This window comes from Xiphophorus hellerii, chromosome 9 (assembly GCF_003331165.1).
Source record: "Xiphophorus hellerii strain 12219 chromosome 9, Xiphophorus_hellerii-4.1, whole genome shotgun sequence".
NCBI classification, from domain to species: domain Eukaryota; kingdom Metazoa; phylum Chordata; class Actinopteri; order Cyprinodontiformes; family Poeciliidae; genus Xiphophorus; species Xiphophorus hellerii.
Genome location: NC_045680.1, coordinates 20,368,302 through 20,387,125, shown reverse-complemented (window position 1 = coordinate 20,387,125; position 18,824 = coordinate 20,368,302). Strand labels below are relative to the sequence as shown.

Below are 18,824 nucleotides of genomic sequence, written 5' to 3'. Positions count from 1 at the left end.
TACATACAAGCTGAGTGGTTTTATTTTGAAACTCAGCAATGTTTCCTAGTGAAACATTAACAAAGTACAGTGCGTCTTATCTGCTTCCTGCTATATTTGCTAAAACATCTGGTTCCTTTGCTTCACCTCGGTGTTCACAGAAGACATGGAGACGATCCTGAGCGTCCTGGGCTTGGAGTGGATAGACCTCAGAAGTTTTCTGATATTTTTCTGTGTTTTTTTGCTGCTGACAGATGTTGTGAAGAACAGAGTGCCTAGTAACTTTCCACCAGGCCCGTGGTCTTTTCCTTTTATTGGAGACCTTCCTCGCATTAAGGTGTCCAAAATTCACCTGCAGTTTAAAGAGGTAGGAAAAACAACACAGCAATAAGGTATAGATTCTGTCTTTAAATAATGTTGTTTCAAAAATATAAAGCAGTGACTCAAACAATAAATGAAGAAACAAATAACAAAATTATCTTTCTTTTAAAAAATAAAAGATACCATAGATTAAGTTCAGATAAAATACTTTATCAAGGACATTGTTGACTGAAGAGTATAAAGGTGGCTGAAATGGACTCTAACCTTTTTATTTTTCTCTAGTAGAGTAAAGTGCATCATTCTAACTTCCTAGACTTTTTGCCTACATACTTTTTAACGTTCATTCATCATATTTCCTTTGAGCCTTTACCACTTCTCCTTATAGATATACCTTGAAAAAGTTCACTTTATTTTTTTAGAAAACACAGTAATGAAAAATTGTACACCTTCATAAACACAACATTTGGTGATACAATTCATTATTACTGTTGCAGTAGTAGTAATAGCATAGTGACAAACTGTTCAAAACCTAATAAATGTCTGATGTTAGTGATTTCCAAAGTGCATTATTTATGATGATTAGTATGTGAAAAGATACTGACCCTTTTAGAAATATTACATGTTGATTTACATCCACATTTGTGATGTAAATAAATATATTTATAACTGTGCTGCAACCTTACTGTATAATTCATCTGGATGAATATTTGTTTCTTGGTAAAGAAGGAATGTTGTGGAATAGAGAACTACAAGACTCCAAATATGGTTTTAGTTATTATATTGTCACAATTCAGGCTTCTGCTGATTTCAGCCTCCTACATTCTCACTCTCTTGTCTCTTTCTTCATTTGGCAGCAGCTTGCCTGAGAAAAGGCTTGGAAACCAAAGCAAAGCAAAGTCAGAGGTGTTCACCTGGTTTTCTATTTCCCCACAATTTAATCTGATAAAACCTTTGTGAGATGCATCCAGGAAAGATAATTCACAAAGGCCACAGTCATCAATCCTCAGGATAAATATTGTCAGAATTTAAGCGAGGCTTTCTTAATAGATGAAAAAGAAAATTATGACCTCAATGAAGATACATAAATACAGTGATGTTGTCCTTTAGATTTCTTTCTCAAAGGTTTTATAGAGAATAAAGAGAATAGAGAATATAGTTGGACATCAAAGGATAAATAAACTACAATTTCAATTAACAAAAAGGTAAGCAAAGGGAAGAAAGGGATTGATGAAAAGATAGAGAGAGATAAATCTTTATTGTCATTTTCACAAGAACAACAAAATTTAAAAAGCAGGCTAAAAGCTAACAAGGATTTGGTTCATTTTAGACGGCTAAAGTACTGAGAGAAAATATAACTATGATTGTTATTTTTGATCTCAAATGTTAGAAAATGTATGAAAACAAACCTCAATTTTATCTTTGAGCTCCAGGACCTCAGTGAAGAGACATAAATACAAAGATGTTGTCCTTTGGATTTCTTTCTCAAAGGTTTTCAAAATGTTTATTTTCTGAATCGTAAATGAACTCAAATATCTGCTCTGTGTTCAGTTTGCAGGGAAATACGGGAACATTTTCAGTCTTCGTTTGTTTGGTGGAAGGGTTGTCGTCATTAATGGCTACAAGCTGGTGAGAGAAACTCTGATCCAACAAGGAGAAAACTTCATCGATCGTCCCAAAATCCCCTTATTTGATGACTTAGTTGGGAATAAAGGTGACATTCTTTATGTTTTGTGTCAAAAGCTGCAATTTCCAATCAATCTGAAACCATACATCTCATTTCACTCAAAGAATGTTTGGCTATGTTAGTAATTGCATTAATTTATCAAAGCCCTGAAAGGCAAACGGGACTTACGCAGCTAAAAAGTAAGGAATTAAAACTTCTTTCCACTCTGTAGTTGTTTTCTGTAGAATTGAAAGGAATATAAGTTGCATAATCAGAAATACTTAATAGAAGAACACAATTGATCAAATTTTGCACCTCACAATTTTTTTTATGCTATCTTAAGGGGAAAGAATCCAGAAGTAAAAACTAAACAGCAAAGCCTGACAATATTTTCATTTAAAATATACCGTTTTTCCTTTTCTATATACTTTTACATGATTTTTAAAGTTCAGGGGAAAACACAATTTGGCTTAGAAAATGGGTCTTTGAAAATATATTTTCTCTTTGCCGTTCAGGGCTTCTGTATTACAGTATTAATTTCATTCAAGTGTCAGTGTAAACTTTTCTTTTTTGTTGGTTTCAAAAAGGTCTTGTAATTTCCAGCGGTAATCATTGGAAGCAGCAGAGGAGATTTGCTCTTCACACACTCAGAAACTTTGGTCTGGGAAAGAAAACCCTGGAGCGATCCATCCAGCAGGAGTGTCGGTATCTCACTGAGGCTTTTGCTGATCTACAAGGTAAAAAAATAACAAAAGGAAAATCTTATTTTGTGTTCAGGACAACCATGTCTGAAATATTCACTATATTGGGTTTATTACACTGACCCTACTGGTATTACAGCCATCAAAAAATACATTCACCAACTACAAATATGGTACGTAAGTTAAAAACTATGAAAGCATAGGACACATGAAACACACTAAAAAGAGTATTTGAAAAGGAAAGTAGCAGCAAAAGAGAATTCCCAATTATGTTGTTTCTGCAGCTTTTTAGATCTGCATTCTCATGGTAAACAGGAAACAGCTTGTGTTTGGGTTCAGCTAGACTTGCCTTAGCTTTCTGGAAGCATCTATTTCCTATTTTTGCAGGGAGTAACTATAGGGTTGTTCAAGAAGGCTTTGGCAATTTTGCTGAGAAGACTCACAACGTGGTGAATACAGATTTTACTTTTCTGTGTCGAAAAGATTTAATAAAGCAACTATAAAACTTTCAGATGAAAGAAAATTCTGCATTTCATTGGGAAATTGAAGTCCCAGTGTCTGCAGGTAGAGAGGAAAGGACCAGAATCCACATTGCTTGATGTCCAGTGTAAAGTCTCCACAGTCGATGATGGTTTTGGGGTTTCATTTCATCTGCTGGTGTTGGTCCACTGGGTTCCTGAAGTCTACAGTCAGTGTAGCCGTGTACCAGGAAATGCTAGAGCACCAGCCTACACTTCATCAGCTGGTTCAATGACCATGGTGTTTTCTTATTTTTATTTCAGGTCAGCCATTTAATGCCCATAGACTGATCAACAACGCTGTCGCCAACATCATCTGCTGCTTGGTCTTTGGGAGTCGATTTGAGTACAACGACAAGCAGTTCAAGATCATCCTTCAACACTTTGACGATTTACTCTACTTACAAGGAAGTGTGTGGGCACAGGTGAGAACAGCAGAAAATTTTATGGTAAAACAATAATAAAATATTTACCTGAAAAGCAGCTTTCATTCTTGGATATGCAATTAGAAGATTGTAGTGTCAGAACCACTTTGATGAAACAATCGATTTTTCTTTGTTTTTTCTCTGTAGATTTACAACGTATTGCCTTGGCTAATGAAATGGCTGCCTGGACCTCATCAGAGGATTTTCACCATAGAACACGAATTATTAGGTTTTATTAAAGTAAGGATCAAGGAACACAAAGAGAACCTGGACCCTTCATCGCCCAGAGACTACATCGACTCCTTCCTCATAGAGATGGGAGAGGTGAGACCTCCCTGCTGTGTTGAAGCTCTTCTCACCTCACATGACTCATGAAAACAACATCTGCCTCATGTGTCTCATTCAGAAAGAAGACAAGGATTCTGGTTTTGATATCGAGAATTTGTGTTTTTGCACTCTGGACCTGTTTGGTGCTGGAACCGAAACCACCACCACCACTTTACACTGGGGGCTGCTGTTCATGATCTTGAACCCACAAATACAAGGTTGGTTTGAGTGATACATCTCTAAGTCTGTCAAACATTTTCCCATTGCTACACTCAACTACGTATATTATAACATTATACAGTATGTTATAATATTCATCAGTCCAGCACATAGACTCAGATTGTTCTGTTCTTCTCTGCATGCAGAGCGGGTCCAGGCTGAGATAGATGCTGTGATTGGTCCGTCCAGGCAGCCGTCTATGACTGACAGAGACAACCTGCCTTACACCAACGCTGTCATCCATGAGATACAGAGGATGGGGAACATCATACCGTTAAATGTGGCCCGGTCAGCTAACCAGGACACCACAGTGGATAAATACACCATCCCAAAGGTCTAATCTGCACATGCATTATGATTTCATTTAGATGCTTCCCCTATAATGTGATAACGCGACTTTCCATAAATCAGCAGTAAAATAAAGTATTCGGTCCAATCTGACTAACACTGCACTGATTTTCAGGGCACCATAGTCCTTACTATGCTGGACTCAGTTTTACATGATGAGTCCATGTGGGAAACTCCGTACACCTTCAATCCTCAGCACTTTCTGGAAAAGGACGGCAAATTCAGGAAGAGAGAAGCATTTCTTCCCTTCTCTGCAGGTTGGATGTTGAACTTTGATGATGTCATTTTATGGACAGCTCATAAAATAAGACATTTTTGTCTGAGAGAACTTCAAAAACCTCAACCAGATGTTCAAAAACTTAGCATGCAGTCACCACATGTTGCATTAATGCTTGATTTTATTTCAGCTCAAACCTGCTGCAGACAATGGCGTATTTTAAGCATTAATTTAATAAAAACAGTTTGTTGTTAATGGAAACCCAAAATTCAGTTTGTCAGAAAATCTAAATGATTAATACAAAAATATTTTTAACATAAAAACATTTTTCTGGGCTACACAATATTCCCATTTATTGAGCTGTTCCTCTGTTTATGTATAAATACTATTTTTTAACTTGTTGTTTGAGACTTTGAATCAGTTTTCTTGACCTCATCTTGACTGTGTTGTATATCTAAATGTAATAGGAAGCTTGTTATAAATGGGCTCTAACTATTTAAATTGAATTGATATATAGTGTCTCAGTGAAATACCACATCACACTTCCAATTATTGCTGACCTTGGCATTAATTTGCCATTTTACATAACTTTTAAGGCTATCATGAACTCTGTGACATCAGATCTGATTAAAAACGTTATAATTCTGCATCCTCAGGTAAACGTGTGTGTCTCGGGGAGCAGCTGGCCAGGATGGAGTTGTTCCTCTTCTTCACCTCCCTCCTCCAGAGGTTCACGTTTTCATCTCCTCCAGAAGAGAAGCCCAGTCTGGAGTTCAAACTGGGACTCACTCGTTGTCCCAAACCTTACCGCCTCTGTGCTGCACCACGTTAACCTGCTGCCTGATGATAGCAGCCATAAAATCACTATAAAATGAGTCATAATGTAGGTCAACATGAAAATTAACTTATAATGTGCAATAAAGATTAAAATGTTTAGAAAATGGCTGTTTAAGGTAAATGACGTGATTTTATTGGACCAGACTCATTAAATAATTGTTTCATTTAAACTGCATTTGACCAAATATTAATGCACTCATGAAAACACTTTCAGGTAATCAGCCTACTTAAGATATTTCTAGCATTTACTTTCTGTTTAACTACACTTTTTTTTTTAAAGATTTTGCATTATTATCTTTTGTCTGAAAGTCCATCTCTTTTAAAGGTTAGTCTCCAGTATTTGCAGTACTTTGAACAAATCTATGATTCACTGGATGCTGTATTATCATTTCTTTTCCTTGCAAATACTTTCATGATAATCATCAAATCTCACAAATGTTTGGCTGGCATCTTTAATGGCTTATGAATTCAAAATGCAGATTTAAAAGGATTTGCAGATGACGAAGTGTTATGACTTAGATTAGAGGTTTTCAAGTTGGGAGTCGCGACCCCCAGTGGCGTTGTGCCAGTACTACAAGAGGGTGTTGTAAAATTTCTGATTGATTTGACATATTCAGTTGTTTGTTTTTTATCCAAAGTTGTCTTTAAATACACATGAACATGAATCCAATATGCAACATATTCAAAAAAGGAGCCATTGAATATTGTGTTTCAGTCAGAAATACATTCATTGACCAAAAATCAGTTCATCATGGTAAAAGTTCTGAGTTTTATTAATTTGTTCACAACAGTTTCATTGACAGGTCATCACTTTTGTAATCAAACCTCAATAAAGAAAATAAAAACGTGATGTAAAGAAGCTGTGTATTATTTGTGTTGAATGAGACACACAGTATACATACAAGCTGAGTGGTTTTATTTTGAAACTCAGCAATGTTTCCTAGTGAAACATTAACCCAGTACAGTGCGTCTTATCTGCTTCCTGCTATATTTGCTAAAACATCTGGTTCCTTTGCTTCACCTCGGTGTTCACAGAAGACATGGAGACGATCCTGAGCGTCCTGGGCTTGGAGTGGATAGACCTCAGAAGTTTTCTGATATTTTTCTGTGTTTTTCTGCTGCTGACAGATGTTGTGAAGAACAGAGTGCCTAGTAACTTTCCACCAGGCCCGTGGTCTTTTCCTTTTATTGGAGACCTTCCTCGCATTAAGGCGTCCAAAATTCACCTGCAGTTTAAAGAGGTAGGAAAAACAACACAGCAATAAGGTATAGATTCTGTCTTTAAATAATGTTGTTTCAAAAATATAAAGCAGTGACTCAAACAATAAATGAAGAAACAAATAACAAAATTATCTTTCTTTTAAAAAATAAAAGATACCATAGATTAAGTTCAGATAAAATACTTTATCAAGGACATTGTTGACTGAAGAGTATAAAGGTGGCTGAAATGGACTCTAACCTTTTTATTTTTCTCTAGTAGAGTAAAGTGCATCACTTTAACTTCCTAGACTTTTTGCCTACATACTTTTTAACGTTCATTCATCATATTTCCTTTGAGGCTTTACCACTTCTCCTTATAGATATACCTTGAAAAAGTTCACTTTATTTTTTTAGAAAACACAGTAATGAAAAATTGTACACCTTCATAAACACAACATTTGGTGATACAATTCATTATTACTGTTGCAGTAGTAGTAATAGCATAGTGACAAACTGTTCAAAACCTAATAAATGTCTGATGTTAGTGATTTCCAAAGTGCATTATTTATGATGATTAGTATGTGAAAAGATACTGACCCTTTTAGAAATATTACATGTTGATTTACATCCACATTTGTGATGTAAATAAATATATTTATTACTGTGCTGCAACCTTACTGTATAATTCATCTGGATGAATATTTGTTTCTTGGTAAAGAAGGAATGTTGTGGAATAGAGAACTACAAGACTCCAAATATGGTTTTAGTTATTATATTGTCACAATTCAGGCTTCTGCTGATTTCAGCCTCCTACATTCTCACTCTCTTGTCTCTTTCTTCATTTGGCAGCAGCTTGCCTGAGAAAAGGCTTGGAAACCAAAGCAAAGCAAAGTCAGAGGTGTTCACCTGGTTTTCTATTTCCCCACAATTTAATCTGATAAAACCTTTGTGAGATGCATCCAGGAAAGATAATTCACAAAGGCCACAGTCATCAATCCTCAGGATAAATATTGTCAGAATTTAAGCGAGGCTTTCTTAATAGATGAAAAAGAAAATTATGACCTCAATGAAGATACATAAATACAGTGATGTTGTCCTTTGGATTTCTTTCTCAAAGGTTTTATAGAGAATAAAGAGAATAGAGAATATAGTTGGACATCAAAGGATAAATAAACTACAATTTCAATTAACAAAAAGGTAAGCAAAGGGAACAAAGGGATTGATGAAAAGATAGAGAGAGATAAATCTTTATTGTCATTTTCACAAGTACAACAAAATTTAAAAAGCAGGCTAAAAGCTAACAAGGATTTGGTTCATTTTAGACGGCTAAAGTACTGAGAGAAAATATAACTATGATTGTTATTTTTGATCTCAAATGTTAGAAAATGTATGAAAACAAACCTCAATTTTATCTTTGAGCTCCAGGACCTCAGTGAAGATACATAAATACAAAGATGTTGTCCTTTGGATTTCTTTCTCAAAGGTTTTCAAAATGTTTATTTTCTGAATCGTGAATGAATTCAAATATCTGCTCTGTGTTCAGTTTGCAGGGAAATACGGGAACATTTTCAGTCTTCGTTTGTTTGGTGGAAGGGTTGTCGTCATTAATGGCTACAAGCTGGTGAGAGAAACTCTGATCCAACAAGGAGAAAACTTCATCGATCGTCCCAAAATCCCCTTATTTGATGACTTAGTTGGGAATAAAGGTGACATTCTTTATGTTTTGTGTCAAAAGCTGCAATTTCCAATCAATCTGAAACCATACATCTCATTTCACTCAAAGAATGTTTGGCTATGTTAGTAATTGCATTAATTTATCAAAGCCCTGAAAGGCAAACGGGACTTACGCAGCTAAAAAGTAAGGAATTAAAACTTCTTTCCACTCTGTAGTTGTTTTCTGTAGAATTGAAAGGAATATAAGTTGCATAATCACAAATTCTTAATAGAAGAACACAAATGATCAAATTTTGCACCTCACAATTTTTTTTATGCTATCTTAAGGGGAAAGAATCCAGAAGTAAAAACTAAACAGCAAAGCCTGAGAATATTTTCATTTAAAATATACCGTTTTTCCTTTTCTATATACTTTTACATGATTTTTAAAGTTCAGGGGAAAACACAATTTGGCTTAGAAAATGGGTCTTTGAAAATATATTTTCTCTTTGCCGTTCAGGGCTTCTGTATTACAGTATTAATTTCATTCAAGTGTCAGTGTAAACTTTTCTTTTTTGTTGGTTTCAAAAAGGTCTTGTAATTTCCAGCGGTAATCATTGGAAGCAGCAGAGGAGATTTGCTCTTCACACACTCAGAAACTTTGGTCTGGGAAAGAAAACCCTGGAGCGATCCATCCAGCAGGAGTGTCGGTATCTCACTGAGGCTTTTGCTGATCTACAAGGTAAAAAAATAACAAAAGCAAAATCTTATTTTGTGTTCAGGACAACCATGTCTGAAATATTCACTATATTGGGTTTATTACACTGACCCTACTGGTATTACAGCCATCAGAAAATACATTCACCAACTACAAATATGGTACGTATGTTAAAAACTATGAAAGCATAGCAACTGGGACACATGAAACACACTAAAAAAAATATTTGAAAAGGAAAATAGCATTAAAAGAAAATTCCCAATAATGTTGTTTCTGCAGCTTTTTAGATCTGCATTCTCATGGTAAACAGGAAACAGCTTGTGTTTGGGTTCAGCTAGAATTGCCTTAGCTTTCTGGAAGCACCTATTTCCTATTTTTGCAGGGAGTATCGATGTTGTTCAAGAAGGCTTTGGCAATTTTGCTAAGAAGACTCACAGCGTGGTGAATACAGATTTTACTTTTCTATTTCATAGAAATTGAATAAAGCAACTATAAAACTTTTAAATGAAAGAAAATTCTGCATTTCATTGGGAAATTGAAGTCCCAGTGTCTGCAGGTAGAGAGGAAAGGACCAGAATCCACATTGCTTGATGTCCAGTGTAAAGTCTCCACAGTCGATGATGGTTTTGGGGTTTCATTTCATCTGCTGGTGTTGGTCCACTGGGTTCCTGAAGTCTACAGTCAGTGTAGCCGTGTACCAGGAAATGCTAGAGCACCTGCCTACACTTCATCAGCTGGTTCAATGACCATGGTGTTTTCTTATTTTTATTTCAGGTCAGCCATTTAATGCCCATAGACTGATCAACAACGCTGTCGCCAACATCATCTGCTGCTTGGTCTTTGGGAGTCGATTTGAGTACAACGACAAGCAGTTCAAGATCATCCTTCAACACTTTGACGATTCACTGTACTTACAAGGAAGTGTGTGGGCACAGGTGAGAACAGCAGAAAATTTTATGGTAAAACAATAATAAAATATTTACGTGAAAAACAGCCATCATTCAATACTTGAATATGCAATTAGAAGATTGTAGTGTCAGAACCATTTTGATGAAACAACCGATTTTTCTTTGTTTTTTCTCTGTAGATTTACAACGTATTGCCTTGGCTGATGAAATGGCTGCCTGGACCTCATCAGAGGATTTTCACCATAGAACACGAATTATTAGGTTTTATTAAAGTAAGGGTCAAGGAACACAAAGAGAACCTGGACCCTTCATCGCCCAGAGACTACATCGACTCCTTCCTCATAGAGATGGGAGAGGTGAGACCTCCCTGCTGTGTTGAAGCTCTTCTCACCTCACATGACTCATGAAAACAACATCTGCCTCATGTGTCTCATTCAGAAAGAAGACAAGGATTCTGGTTTTGATATCGACAATTTGTGTTTTTGCACTCTGGACCTGTTTGGTGCTGGAACCGAAACCACCACCACCACTTTACACTGGGGGCTGCTGTTCATGATCTTGAACCCACAAATACAAGGTTGGTTTGACTGATACATCTCTAAGTCTGTCAAACATTTTCCCATTGCTACACTCAACTATATTATAACATTATACAGTATGTTATAATATTCATCAGTCCAGCACATAGACTCAGATTGTTCTGTTCTTCTCTGCATGCAGAGCGGGTCCAGGCTGAGATAGACGCTGTGATTGGTCCGTCCAGGCAGCCGTCTATGACTGACAGAGACAACATGCCTTACACCAACGCTGTCATCCACGAGACACAGAGGATGGGGAACATCATACCGTTAAATGTGGCCCGGTCAGCTAACCAGGACACCACAGTGGATAAATACACCATCCCGAAGGTCTGACCTGCACATGCATTATGATTTCATTTAGAGCCTTCCCCTATAATATGATAATGTGACTTTCCATAAATCAGCAGTAAAGAAAGTATTCAGTCCTATCTGACTAACACTGCACTGATTTTCAGGGCACCATAGTCCTTACTATGCTGGACTCAGTTTTACACGATGAGTCCATGTGGGAAACTCCGTACACCTTCAATCCTCAGCACTTTCTGGAAAAGGACGGCAAATTCAGGAAGAGAGAAGCATTTCTTCCCTTCTCTGCAGGTTGGATGTTGAACGTTGATGTCATTTTATGGACAGCTCGTAAAATAAGACATTTTTGTCTGAGAGACCTTGAAAAACCTCAACCAGATGTTCAAAAACTTAGCATGCAGTCACCACATATATTCTTGAATTAATGCTTGATTTTATTTCAGCTCAAACCTGCTGCAGACAGTGACGTATTTTAAGCATTAATTTAATAAAAACAGTTTGTTGTTAATGGAAACCCAAAATTCAGTTTGTCAGAAAATCTAAATGACTTAGTACAAAAATATTTTTAACACAAAAACATTTTTCTGGGCTACACAATATTCCAATTTATTGAGCTGTTCCTCTGTTTATGTATAAATACTATTTTTTAACTTGTTTGAGACTTTGAATCAGTTTTCTTGACCTCATCTTGACTGTGTTGTGTTGTATATCTAAATGTGATAGGAAGCTTGTTATAAATGGGCTCTATTTACATTGATTTGATATATAGTGTCTCAGTGAAATACCACATCACACTTCCAATTATTGCTGACCTTGGCATTAATTTGCCATTTTACGTTAATTTTAAGGCGATCGTGGACTCTGTGACATCAGATCTGATTAAAAACTTTATCATTCTGCATCCTCAGGTAAACGTGTGTGTCTCGGGGAGCAGCTGGCCAGGATGGAGTTGTTCCTCTTCTTCACCTCCCTCCTCCAGAGGTTCACGTTTTCATCTCCTCCAGAAGAGAAGCCCAGTCTGGAGTTCAAACTGGGACTCACTCGTTGTTCCAAACCTTACCGCCTCTGTGCGGCACCACGTTAACCTGCTGCCTGATGACAGCAGCCATAAAATCACTATAAAATGAGTCATAATGTCAGTCAACATGAAAATTAACTTATAATGTGCAATAAAGATTAAAATGTTTAGAAAATGGCTGTTTAAGGTAAATGACGTGATTTTATTGGACCAGACTCATTAAATAATTGTTTCATTTAAACTGCATTTGCCTAAATATTAATGCACTCATGAAAACACTTTCAGGTAATCAACCTACTTAAGATATTTCTTGCATGTACATTTGTTTAACAACACTTTTTTTGGGATTCTTTTTTGATCTTTTAAAGGTTAGTCTCCAGTATTTGCAGTACTTTGAACAAATCTATGATTCAGTGGATGCTGTATTATCATTTTTTTTCCTTGCAAATACATTCAGGATAATCATCAAGTCTCACAAATGTTTGGCTGGCATCTTTAATGGTTTATGAATTCAAAATGCAGATTTAAAAGGATTTGCAGATGACCAAGTGTTATGACTTAGATTAGAGGTCTTCAAGTTGGGAGTCGCGACCCCCAGTGGCGTTGTGCCAGTACTACAAGAGGGTGTTGTAAAATTTCTGATTGATTTGACATATTCAGTTGTTTGTTTTTTATCCAAAGTTGTCTTTAAAAACACATGAACATGAATCCAATATGCAACATATTCAAGAAAGGAGCCATTGAATATTGTGTTTCAGTCAGAAATACATTCATTGACCAAAAATCAGTTCATCATGGTAAAAGTTCTGAGTTTTATTAATTTGTTCATAACAGTTTCATTGACAGGTCATCACTTTTGTAATCAAACCTCAATAAAGAAAATAAAAACGTGATGTAAAGAAACTGTGTATTATTTGTGTTGAATGAGACACACAGTATACATACAAGCTGAGTGGTTTTATTTTGAAACTCAGCAATGTTTCCTAGTGAAACATTAACCCAGTACAGTGCGTCTTATCTGCTTCCTGCTATATTTGCTAAAACATCTGGTTCCTTTGCTTCACCTCGGTGTTCACAGAAGACATGGAGACGATCCTGAGCGTCCTGGGCTTGGAGTGGATAGACCTCAGAAGTTTTCTGATATTTTTCTGTGTTTTTCTGCTGCTGACAGATGTTGTGAAGAACAGAGTGCCTAGTAACTTTCCACCAGGCCCGTGGTCTTTTCCTTTTATTGGAGACCTTCCTCGCATTAAGGCGTCCAAAATTCACCTGCAGTTTAAAGAGGTAGGAGAAAACAACACAGCAATAAGGTATAGATTCTGTCTTTAAATAATGTTGTTTCAAAAATATAAAGCAGTGACTCAAACAATAAATGAAGAAACAAATAACAAAATTATCTTTCTTTTAAAAAATAAAAGATACCATAGATTAAGTTCAGATAAAATACTTTATCAAGGACATTGTTGACTGAAGAGTATAAAGGTGGCTGAAATGGACTCTAACCTTTTTATTTTTCTCTAGTAGAGTAAAGTGCATCATTCTAATTTCCTAGACTTTTTGCCTACATACTTTTTAACGTTCATTCATCATATTTCATTTGAGCCTTTACCACTTCTCCTTATAGATATACCTTGAAAAAGTTCACTTTTTTTTTTTTAGAAAACACAGTAATGAAAAATTGTACACCTTTATAAACACAACATTTGGTGATACAATTCATTATTACTGTTGCAGTAGTGGTAATAGCATAGAGACAAAAGCCTAATAAATGTCTGATGTTAGTGATTTCCAAAGTGCATTATTTATGATGATTAGTATGTGAAAGATTCTGACGCTTTTAGAAATATTAGATGTTGATTTACATCAACAGTTGCGATGTAAATAAATACATTTATAACTTTGCTGCAACCGTACTGTATAATTGTCACAATTCAGGCTTCTGCTGATTTCAGCTTCCTACATTCTCACTCTCTTGTCTCTTTCTTCATTTGGCAGCAGCTTGCCTGAGAAAAGGCTCGGAAACCAAAGCAAAGTAAAGTCAGAAATGTTCACCTGGTTTTCTATTTCCCCAACAGTTTAATCTGATAAAACCTTTGTGAGATGCATCCAGGGAAGATAATTCACAAAGGCCACAGTCATCAATCCTCAGGATAAATATTGTCAGAGTTTAAGTGAGGCTTTCTTAATAGATGAAAAAGAAAACTATGACCTCAAAGAAGATACATAAATACAAAGATGTTGTTCTTTAGATTTCTTTCTCAAAGGTTTTTAAAATGTTTATTTTCTGAATCGTGAATGAACTCAAATATCTGCCCTGTGTTCAGTTTGCAGGGAAATACGGGAACATTTTCAGTCTTCGTTTGTTTGGTGGAAGGGTTGTCGTCATTAATGGCTACAAGCTGGTGAGAGAAACTCTGATCCAACAAGGAGAAAACTTCATCGATCGTCCCAAAATCCCCTTATTTGATGACTTAGTTGGGAATAAAGGTGACATTCTTTATGTTTTGTGTCAAAAGCTGCAATTTCCAATACATCTCAAACCATACATTTCATTTCACTCAAAGAATGTTTGGCTATGTTAGTAATTACATTAATTTATCGAAGCCCTGAAAGGCAAACGGGACTTACGCAGCTAAAAAGTAAGGAATTAAAACTTCTTTCCACTCTGTAGTTGTTTTCTGTAGAATTGAAAGGAATATAAGTTGCATAATCAGAAATACTTAATAGAAGAACACAATTGATCAAATTTTGCACCTCACAATTTTTTTTATGCTATCTTAAGGGGAAAGAATCCAGAAGTAAAAACTAAACAGAAAAGCTTGAAATATTTTCATTTAAAATATACCGTTTTTCCTTTTTTTTAATACTTTTACATGATTTTTAAAGTTCAGGGGAAAACACAATTTGGCTTAGAAAATGGGTCTTTGAAAATATATTTTCTCTTTGCCGTTCAGGGCTTCTGTACTACAATATTAATTTCATTCAAGTGTCAGCATAAAACCTTTCTTTTTTGTTGGTTTCAAAAAGGTCTTGTTATTTCCAGCGGTAATCATTGGAAGCAGCAGAGGAGATTTGCTCTTCACACACTCAGAAACTTTGGTCTGGGAAAGAAAACCCTGGAGCGATCCATCCAGCAGGAGTGTCGGTATCTCACTGAGGCTTTTGCTGATCTACAAGGTAAAAAAAAATAACAAAAGGAAAATCTTATTTTATGTTCAGGACAACCATGTCTGAAATATTCACTATAATGGGTTTATTACACCGACCCTACTGGTATTACAGCCATCAGAAAATACATTCACCAACTACAAATATGGTACGTATGTTAAAAACTATGAAAGCATAGCAACTGGGACACATGAAACACACAAAAAAAAGTATTTGAAAAGGAAAGTAGCAGCAAAAGAGAATTCCCAATTATGTTGTTTCTGCAGCTTTTTAGATCTGCATTCTCATGGTAAACAGGAAACAGCTTGTGTTTTGGGTTCAGCTAGACTTGCCTTAGCTTTCTGGAAGCATCTATTTCCTATTTTTGCAGGGAGTAACTATAGGGTTGTTCAAGAAGGCTTTGGCAATTTTGCTGAGAAGACTCACAACGTGGTGAATACAGATTTTACTTTTCTGTGTCGAAAAGATTTAATAAAGCAACTATAAAACTTTCAGATGAAAGAAAATTCTGCATATCATTTGGAAATCAAGGTCCCAGTGTCTGCAGGTAGAGAGGAAAGGACCAGAATCCACATTGCTTGATGTCCAGTGTAAAGTCTCCACAGTCAATGATGGTTTTGGGGTTTCATTTCATCTGCTGGTGTTGGTCCACTGGGTTCCTGAAGTCTACAGTCAATGTAGCCGTGTACCAGGAAATGCTAGAGCACCTGCCTACACTTCATCAGCTGGTTCAATGACCATGGTGTTTTCTTATTTTTATTTCAGGTCAGCCATTTAATGCCCATAGACTGATCAACAACGCTGTCGCCAACATCATCTGCTGCTTGGTCTTTGGGAGTCGATTTGAGTACAACGACAAGCAGTTCAAGATCATCCTTCAACACTTTGACGATTCACTGTACTTACAAGGAAGTGTGTGGGCACAGGTGAGAACAGCAGAAAATTTTATGGTAAAACAATAATAAAATATTTACCTGAAAAGCAGCTTTCATTCTTGGATATGCAATTAGAAGATTGTAGTGTCAGAACCACTTTGATGAAACAATCGATTTTTCTTTGTTTTTTCTCTGTAGATTTACAACGTATTGCCTTGGCTGATGAAATGGATGCCTGGACCTCATCAGAGGATTTTCACCATAGAACACGAATTATTAGGTTTTATTAAAGTAAGGATTAAGGAACACAAAGAGAACCTGGACCCTTCATCGCCCAGAGACTACATCGACTCCTTCCTCATAGAGATGGGAGAGGTGAGACCTCCCTGCTGTGTTGAAGCTCTTCTCATCTCACATGACTCATGAAAACAACATCTGCCTCATGTGTCTCATTCAGAAAGAAGACAAGGATTCTGGTTTTGATATCGACAATTTGTGTTTTTGCACTCTGGACCTGTTTGGTGCTGGAACCGAAACCACCACCACCACTTTACACTGGGGGCTGCTGTTCATGATCTTGAACCCACAAATACAAGGTTGGTTTGAGTGATACATCTCTAAGTCTGTCAAACATTTTCCCATTGCTACACTCAACTATATTATAACATAATACAGTATGTTATAATATTCATCAGTCCAGCACATAGACTCAGATTGTTCTGTTCTTCTCTGCATGCAGAGCGGGTCCAGGCTGAGATAGACGCTGTGATTGGTCCGTCCAGGCAGCCGTCTATGACTGACAGAGACAACATGCCTTACACCAACGCTGTCATCCATGAGATACAGAGGATGGGGAACATCATACCATTAAATGTGGCCCGGTCAGCTAACCAGGACACCACAGTGGATAAATACTCCATCCCAAAGGTCTAACCTGCACATGCATTATGATTTCATTTAGATGCTTCCCCTATAATGTGATAACGCGACTTTCCATAAATCAGCAGTAAAATAAAGTATTCGGTCCAATCTGACTAACACTGCACTGATTTTCAGGGCACCATAGTCCTTACTATGCTGGACTCAGTTTTACACGATGAGTCCATATGGGAAACTCCGTACACCTTCAATCCTCAGCACTTTCTGGAAAAGGACGGCAAATTCAGGAAGAGAGAAGCATTTCTTCCCTTCTCTGCAGGTTGGATGTTGAACGTTGATGTCATTTTATGGACAGCTCATAAAATAAGACATTTTTGTCTGAGAGAACTTCAAAAACCTCAACCAGATGTTCAAAAACTTAGCATGCAGTCACCACATATATTCTTGAATTAATGCTTGATTTTATTTCAGCTCAAACCTGCTGCAGACAGTGACGTATTTTAAGCATTAATTTAATAAAAACAGTTTGTTGTTAATGAAAACCCAAAATTCAGTTTGTCAGAAAATCTAAATGATTAATACAAAAATATTTTTAACACAAAAATATTTTTCTGGGCTACACAATATTCCCATTTATTGAGCTGTTCCTCTGTTTATGTATAAATACTATTTTTTAACTTGTTGTTTGAGACTTTGAATCAGTTTTCTTGACCTCATCTTGACTGTGTTGTGTTGTATATCTAAATGTAATAGGAAGCTTGTTATAAATGGGCTCTAACTATTTAAATTGAATTGATATATAGTGTCTCAGTGAAATACCACATCACACTTCCAATTATTGCTGACCTTGGCATTAATTTGCCATTTTACATAAATTTTAAGGCGATCGTGAACTCTGTGACATCAGATCTGATTAAAAACTTTATAATTCTGCATCCTCAGGTAAACGTGTGTGTCTCGGGGAGCAGCTGGCCAGGATGGAGCTGTTCCTCTTCTTCACCTCCCTCCTCCAGAGGTTCACGTTTTCATCTCCTCCAGGAGAGAAGCCCAGTCTGGAGTTCAAACTGGGACTCACTCGTTGTCCCAAACCTTACCGCCTCTGTGCTGCACCACGTTAACCTGCTGCCTGATGACAGCAGCCATAAAATCACTATAAAATGAGTCATAATGTCAGTCAACATGAAAATTAGCTTATAATGTGCAATAAAGATGAAAATGTTTAGAAAATGGCTGTTTAAGGTAAATGACGTGATTTTATTGGACCAGACTCATTAAATAATTGTTTCATTTAAACTGCATTTGCCCAAATATTAATGCACTCATGAAAACACTTTCAGGTAATCAACCTACTTAAGATATTTCTTGCATGTACATTTGTTTAACAACACTTTTTTCGGGATTCTTTTTTGATCTTTTAAAGGTTAGTCTCCAGTATTTACAGTACTTTGAACAAATCTATGATTCAGTGGATGCTGTATTATCATTTCTTTTCCTTGCAAATACTTTCAGGATAATCATCAAATCTCACAAATGTTTGGCTGGCATCTTTAATGGTTTATGAATTCAAAATGCAGATTTAAAAGGATTTGCAGATAACCAAGTGTTATGACTTAGATTAGAGGTCTTCAAGTTGGGAGTCGCGACCCCCAGTGGCGTTGTTCCAGTACTACAAGAGGGTGTTGTAAAATTTCTGATTGATTTGACATATTCAGTTGTTTGTTTTTTATCCAAAGTTGTCTTTAAATACACATGAACATGAATCCAATATGCAACATATTCAAGAAAGGAGCCATTGAATATTGTGTTTCAGTCAGAAATACATTCATTGACCAAAAATCAGTTCATCATGGTAAAAGTTCTGAGTTTTATGAATTTATTCATAACAGTTTCATTGACAGGTTACCACTTTTGTAATCAAACCTCAATAAATAAAATAGAAACGTGATGTAAAGAAACTGTGTAT

At 36.3% G+C, this 18,824-nt stretch overlaps 3 protein-coding genes and 1 long non-coding RNA gene across 4 annotated transcripts; all 4 read left to right on the top strand.

The window, feature by feature from the left end:
• Positions 1-90: 90 nt before the first annotated feature.
• LOC116725636 (cytochrome P450 2J1-like) lies at positions 91-5,582 on the top strand. Its single transcript, XM_032571836.1, has 9 exons — positions 91-346; positions 1,849-2,011; positions 2,551-2,700; positions 3,447-3,607; positions 3,755-3,931; positions 4,014-4,152; positions 4,300-4,487; positions 4,617-4,758; positions 5,375-5,582. Exons 1-9 carry the CDS (start codon positions 146-148, stop codon positions 5,548-5,550), a joined length of 1,497 nt encoding a protein of 498 aa, XP_032427727.1. The 5' UTR covers positions 91-145; the 3' UTR covers positions 5,551-5,582.
• A 23-nt stretch (positions 5,583-5,605) lies between these two features.
• Positions 5,606-12,833, top strand: LOC116725646 (uncharacterized). Its single transcript, XR_004340435.1, has 2 exons — positions 5,606-5,880; positions 12,308-12,833. It is a non-coding gene; the product is annotated as an uncharacterized LOC116725646 (long non-coding RNA).
• LOC116725633 (cytochrome P450 2J1-like) lies at positions 6,538-12,127 on the top strand. Its single transcript, XM_032571833.1, has 9 exons — positions 6,538-6,796; positions 8,299-8,461; positions 9,001-9,150; positions 9,901-10,061; positions 10,214-10,390; positions 10,473-10,611; positions 10,755-10,942; positions 11,071-11,212; positions 11,830-12,127. Exons 1-9 carry the CDS (start codon positions 6,596-6,598, stop codon positions 12,003-12,005), a joined length of 1,497 nt encoding a protein of 498 aa, XP_032427724.1. The 5' UTR covers positions 6,538-6,595; the 3' UTR covers positions 12,006-12,127.
• A 129-nt stretch (positions 12,834-12,962) lies between the features above and the next one.
• On the top strand, positions 12,963-18,806 carry LOC116725642 (cytochrome P450 2J6-like). The gene is made up of 9 exons (XM_032571842.1): positions 12,963-13,223; positions 14,264-14,447; positions 14,967-15,116; positions 15,873-16,033; positions 16,181-16,357; positions 16,440-16,578; positions 16,722-16,909; positions 17,039-17,180; positions 17,804-18,806. Exons 1-9 carry the CDS (start codon positions 13,023-13,025, stop codon positions 17,977-17,979), a joined length of 1,518 nt encoding a protein of 505 aa, XP_032427733.1. The 5' UTR covers positions 12,963-13,022; the 3' UTR covers positions 17,980-18,806.
• The last annotated feature ends 18 nt before the right edge of the window (positions 18,807-18,824 follow it).